The following is a 6,621-nucleotide window of genomic DNA, read 5'->3' on the forward strand; positions in this document are numbered from 1 at the left end:
AAGATGGCAGCATACTGCCGAAACATGTAGTGTGGAAGTGGTAAATGAAATTGTATGCACTTGAAGACTGTTAATACATACACATTATGAATATTATTATTATTTAACTGCAAATGGGTTTTCACCATGTGGCAGTGGTACTGCAGTAAGACAACAGACAAATAACACACATTACTACAATAAGACAACAGACAACACACATGAACACGTTCAAACAAAACACAGCACACAACATGATAAATATTAAGGAGAATTATGTCATATATTTGAATACATTAGGCACATTTTTCAAAAATGGACATGTTCACAGTCTGAAATTATTTTTTTTCTCAATGACTCCATACACATTAACAAATGTAATCCTAGCTTTATCAGTTGGGCCCAACTGAGTAGATATTACCTGAAGACAGGGACAGAATCGAGTCTCCAGAATATTGTGTTTTGAAAAATAAACAGGACAGTGTTTTTAGATAAAGACAGGGTGATGGAAAATGTCCAGAAACATAATTTTTATACTAATATACTTTCTTCCTTGTTAGAGAAGAGAGGCCAACAGATACAACAGAAGAAACAGAGGAGGAGTTTGTTCCCAGTTTGTTGAATAGTACGGTATACATAATTTCCATGGCTCTGCAGGTTTCTACATTCGCCATTAATTATCGGGTAAGTCCAAAATTTTGTACTTTCGGAAGAGAACAAATATAAGTTAGGAGAAATTACCTGAATAATAGCAATGAGGAACAATTATTGTGTGCATTTTTTGTGGGACAGATTTACCAGTTCATTTCAATTTGAAAAGCATGCATGAGGAAAGCTTGTGATTCGGGTAGTTTTGTTTATGGAAAATTGATATGTGTATCTGTTACTAATTATGTTGAGAAGAACATTTGCAGCCTTCAAACTAATGTTTTTCTCTTACTGTCTTATAATATGCTTTTGATTTACTTATTTTGTAGGGCCACCCATACATGGAGAGCCTCACAGAGAACAAAGCTCTTCTGTACAGTATTGTAGGTTCAGCAGGTGCCATTTTAGCTCTGGCAATGGGCATTTTTCCAGATATGGCATACCAGTTTGAAATAGTAGATTTCACTGCAGAAGTAAGTTGTTCCTTCCATATTTTATATAGTTCCATGTTATGATCTTCACCTTTGAGATATATAACTTAAATGAGAAACTGTACAGCCACATCTCTGTTTAGTGAATTCTGTTATCTTACAAACTGTCACATAGAATATTTATATTACAGTTCTGTCAACAATGCAGCCACTTTATTCCTTAGAATTTTCACTTTTTACAACATGTTTTGGCCCCAAGCAGCCATCACCAGGTACTCCAATTTTTCAAAACTGTTACCTGCATTGAATATTGGTCATACATTTCACATGTAACTGCATTTTTCTATATTAATTTTGTGGTTATGATCCAGCTAACATTAGTCATTTCACCATACACTGTGGCTTACTTTCTATTGCAATTAACTAACATTTTATTACAACTTTTAAAATTCAATTTAAATTTTAATTATTCTTAATTTTTTAAAACTTAAATTGAATTTTAGAAATTTTAAAGAAAGTTTAGTAATTGCAATAGAAAGCGAGTCACAGTGTATGGCGAATTGAGTAATGTTAGCTGGATCATAACCCCAAATTAATATAGAACAGTGCAGTTACAAGTGAAATGTATGACTGATGTTCAGTGCAGGTAACAGTTTTGGCGAATGGAAGTATCTGATGATGACTGTTTGGGGCCGAAACATGTGTAAAAAGTGAAAATTCCAAGGAATAAAGTGGTTGCATTGTTGATGGAACTGTAATATAAATATTCTATGTGAATGTTATAGAAATGCAACAGGATGCTTAAATACAATATTCTAACAAACTGTATCAGAAAGTCTAATACCAAAGCCCAACATTATACAAATTATTGATTATATCTCACCCATTTTGTGAGCTATTTCTCTAAGAGCATATAAAAATTAATCCTATTAACTTCATTGTCCTCCAAGGATCCACTTTCTTGGAGGTTCCTCCACAAAACATTCTGTTTCTATTTTCTGTTTCTGTTTCATATCTAGTCAAGTCTCCTTTATTTCAGTAACCTGACAGTAAATATTCTCTCTCTCTCTCTCTCATTAGATCCAAGTATTTCCTTGAGTTCCTTGTTTTAAAACACTTGCAGTTCATGTTCCCTTCTAAAGGTAAATGCAGACACTTCATGATCATTCAGAGCTGGCAAACATAGTTTCTTTTTGTAACTTGATTTTCAGTGTTATTGGAGTTACAGATGTAACAATTTTTACCTCTTTAGTGCTACACAGGCTGTGTAATTGATGGTACATTGTTAAAAACTTAAGCCTTAAGGTCACATTAGTGACAGTGAGTTAAATTGTGTTAATTTTGTAGTCTGTTGGAAACTGAAAGCATCTTGGATGAGCACTATCCTCTGGGATATAACATCATGTAATGCTTGCCACTTGCTTTCACGCCAGCATCTTTCTTAGCTTATTTAACCCTAAAGATGGAGGCATTATGTTCCTCTAGAACACTGCATGACTTTCAGTGGACTACATGGTGTTATATCCAAAAAACTCTTAATACCCATCATAACCACTGTTCTGAGAACCTCAAATTTGACATGAAAGTATCTTTATTGTTTTATTTATATTTAGCAAGTACCTTTCAATTTGACTGAAAATACACTTTTATAACTTCTTTGCCTCAAGTAAGTTTTAAACAGAAAGTACTGAAATCTGCATGCAAATGTTCCCCACAAAATATGTAGGTATGTGCGTAGTCTCTCAGGAGGCAAGCTATGGGAACTCAGTATGCAGTCTCTTATCATGTGCAGAGAAGGCAGTAAGGTGCACAGTGTATGATGAACTTGTAATAATATGATTTGTCTCATTCTAGTCTGTCACACTATTAATTACAAAGTGGATAATTTTCAGTCCAGTGTGACATACAAGTTTACAACACTTCAGTCTTTATTCACCTTACATGTTTCGATTCAAAAGAGTCATCCTCAGAGGCGCACCACTATGATCAGGAAACACTGTCACATAAGATGTTTTAACAGTATGCACTTAAGCTATGAATAATGCTCTCTATATAAATTTTTTGTTATTATCACGGTTAGTTTTTAATGTTTGCATTAAGCAACTGTGATAATAACAAAATTTATATAGTGAGCATTATTCATAGCTTAAGTGCATATTGTTAAAACATCTTATGTGACAGTGTTTCCTGATTGTAGTGGTGCGCCTCTGATGATGATTCTTTTGAATCAAAACACATAAGGTGAATAAAGACTGAAGTATTGTAAACTTGTATGTCACACTGGACTGAAAATTATCCACTTTGTAATAATATATTTTATTTTATGTGTATTTAACAGTTTCGGACCATCCTGGTGCAGGTGCTATTTGCAGACTTTGCTCTTTCATTCCTGGTGGATCGTGTTTGTTTATGGCTGCTTGGTGAAGGAAAGTTGCGGATTAAATGAGGAGTGAGTGTATGATTCTAGATTAATTGAAAGTACAGCGATGTAAGAACCTATTTTCAGCTGCCGTGGGCTTCAGTATTCCGAACTGACTTCTTCAGCATTGATGCGCATTTATTTAAGAGTCTCAAATTGAGGCAGTTTGTTGTAACATTTCAACTGGAACGTGTTGGTATTGAGTAAACTCTTTTAAAAAGAAACTAATTATTTCTGATTTTTACAGTCGTGTCCAAAGCAAAAGGTGAGATATTTAAAACCCTGAATTTGATGTCTCTAATTTCACAAAAATGTCTGTTACATTTTGTAACTCAAGAAAAAGGAAACAAATGTAACACTCTGTAGTTGTATGTTTTGCTGTGATGTTTCACTTCTTTGTGATAAAATTTTGGTATGATGTAGTGAAATGGTGAACCTAAATGGCTAGAATTCTGCGATTCCAAATACAACAGTGACTATCTTGAAGTTTTATTTAAAAGTATGTTGAGTAAGAATAAAAAAATCTGTGACCCCACAGGATGTTCAGCTGAGACAGAAGCTTGCTGCTTGCGATGGCATAGCAGTAACTTACAGTCCAACTGGAGAGGAACAGTGCAGGTTTCTTCCCAAGTATTCCCAACTCAAACATAACTCCACAACTGATTATTGTAAAAAGGCCACATACTTGCCAAATTTTTATGAGAGTTTCAGAAAGTGACCCTGCATTTGCCATGATGTATGCCTAACAGCTCATAAACAAGTTTTGTGATGTAAGTTTTCAGGTTTTTACGGCGATGACTATGAAGAAAGTCGTCTTCTGGGTTTAGGCGCTGTGTATTCTTCGTTTTGGCCAACGTTTCGGAGGAACGTTCCTCCGAAACATCGGCCAAAACGAAGAATACACGGCGCCTAAACCCAGAAGACGACTTTCTTCAAGTTTTGTGATGCATTCTGAAGTTTATCCCTGGGAGCTCAAGCACTTAAACATGTTATTTTGTTCATGAGCATTTAAACAGTGAAGCAGTTTTTTGTATACTTCACCCTTCAGGTTCCATCAGAGCTAAAAAGTATGTCTTTGAGATCAAGGGTTGTAAGAGACCAAAGACTTTCACTGATTATTCTGTTCCCAAACCCTCATATTTAACAGCCAGGGGCTTGTCAACAGGTATGTACTGCAGCATTGTCTTGCTGGAAATATCCATATTGTCTTTCTTCAGCTGTCACTTGGTTAGAGAAGGGATTAAATATATCATATATACCATTCTGATGGGAGCCGGGGTAGCCTAGTTGCTGTAGCGTGTGGCTACCTGCTGGGTGGCTGCGAAGTTGGAGTTCAAGTCCCCCTAGGGTCAATAATTTTCTGTTCTCCACATCGTCCAGTCTGGCTCTGGGGCCCACCCAGCCTTATATCTGTCGGGCTAAAGCAGCCATGGTGAGAACCTGACCATTCACCTCTACCTGTGTCAAGGTCAATAGAATGTGGATCTATACATCCACTCCTCTGTGTGTCTTCATGGCATAATGCTTACTTAGTTAAGCACAGGGACAACTTTACCTTTTTTACCTTTACTGTTCTGAATTTCTGGTTTTCTGAAAAAAATGTTGGGCCAGTGACTTTCCACTTATTTGCAGCACACAACACTTTTACTTTCATACTACATTGGCATGTATCATATGGCATGAAGATTTGTCTGCTCCATATTTGTACATGCTGCATATTGACTGATGCTAGTTAGCAGAATGTACCAAGGTAAAACTGTGCCTCATTGTTTATGAGTAGCATCTGTGGATTAACAACGCTGTTGTGCACATTTTGTCACACCCAGTTGCAAGAGTGAATTCTTGCTGTGTAGTTTTGTTGCTTAAGTTCATGCCCAACTTATCTTATACAGACAAAATTTAATTTGTCTTGTTTCTGTGATTGCAGTGTTATATATGTTGAACATGCGGGATATATTGTGTAGGAAGTCTTACACATGAAGGTGGAGGTGTTACCAAGGGAAAAGGTCACACATGACATTTTATTGAACAATATAATAATAATAATAATGGAGACAAATTAGTAAAGAACCTCCCCCCTTTAACTAAGGTCAAATTTACACTTAAATTGAGCCTAAAAACAGGACTTTGTGGTTCGTAATCACCTAGACCTTCTAAGCTCAGGAGTACTGCCTTTTGTCGCACAATTGTCTAAGTTTGATTTGTTTCATTCTGGTCTGTCACCCTAACAAATTACAAAGACAAAACAACTCCATCCAGTGTGACTATTGAAGTTTTTACTACTTGAAAACTTAACACCCCTACATGTTTCGGTCCCTATAGACCATCATCAGAGGGACATCGATACTTTTTTGGAAACTACTATCACAATGGGTGTTTTGAGTGTTAAAATACATATACATACAATGTTTGTTATGCACAATATATACCAAATGCAACTTTTCCACTATGTTTTTGTTTTGACAAGTTCGATTGAACCATATATGTGCATTGGTTCTAGTAGTTTCCTTTTTATATTGATGTATTGATTTACCAGTTTAGCTTGACTAGCTTTGATGAATTTGATTTGTTTCATTCTGGTCCATCACACTAATACATTACAAAGACAAAACAACTCCGTCCAGTGTGACTGGAGTTGTTTTGTCTTTGTAATGTTGCTGTCTAAGTCTTGAAGCGGGTTGGCTTCAGGGCTCCCTGTCAAGCTTTCATTGCTTGTTTTTATACTGATATTTACCACATTTTTGGCCCCACTTGGCCCTTCAGTCGGTCCCATTGTGGTTTTCACCATTTTATTTCTTAACCCACGTCTTAACAAGAAACGTCCCAATTTATAAATTCCATATATTGATATTAAAGCCATCAGAATATATGCAATTGCGGAATATGCCTTGTGATATTGTGCATGCTGGTGTTTCCATTCTTGTTCCTTCAATTTTCCTTCTAGTTCTGAAACCTTAAAACTAGCATATTTCAAATTCTCCACGTGGGAAACTATATGTTTATAGTGCATATCCAATTTGATATGGCTAAAATTCTTGGAAACACCCAAACTTTCACAACATTCAAACTGCAATTCAACTTTTGACAGCGGTTCGCCTCTGTATTTTGTAGTATTTACTTGTACATCAGTCTTTGTGGCCAATA

The 6,621-nt window shown here is 35.9% G+C and overlaps 1 protein-coding gene across 1 annotated transcript in view; it reads left to right on the forward strand.

Moving 5' to 3' along the window:
- The window catches only part of LOC111872317 (manganese-transporting ATPase 13A1), a gene marked incomplete in the record, with an annotated part of 57,042 nt that extends 52,711 nt beyond the window's left edge, over window positions 1-4,331 (forward strand). Inside the window, 3 exon segments of the mRNA XM_023866058.2 lie at window positions 540-663; window positions 957-1,100; window positions 3,397-4,331. Of these exon segments, the coding sequence (XP_023721826.2) occupies window positions 540-663; window positions 957-1,100; window positions 3,397-3,504 (376 nt within the window).
- Between the last annotated feature and the right edge of the window lie 2,290 nt (window positions 4,332-6,621).

This window comes from Cryptotermes secundus, unplaced genomic scaffold (assembly GCF_002891405.2).
Source record: "Cryptotermes secundus unplaced genomic scaffold, Csec_1.0 scaffold848, whole genome shotgun sequence".
Taxonomy (NCBI): domain Eukaryota; kingdom Metazoa; phylum Arthropoda; class Insecta; order Blattodea; family Kalotermitidae; genus Cryptotermes; species Cryptotermes secundus.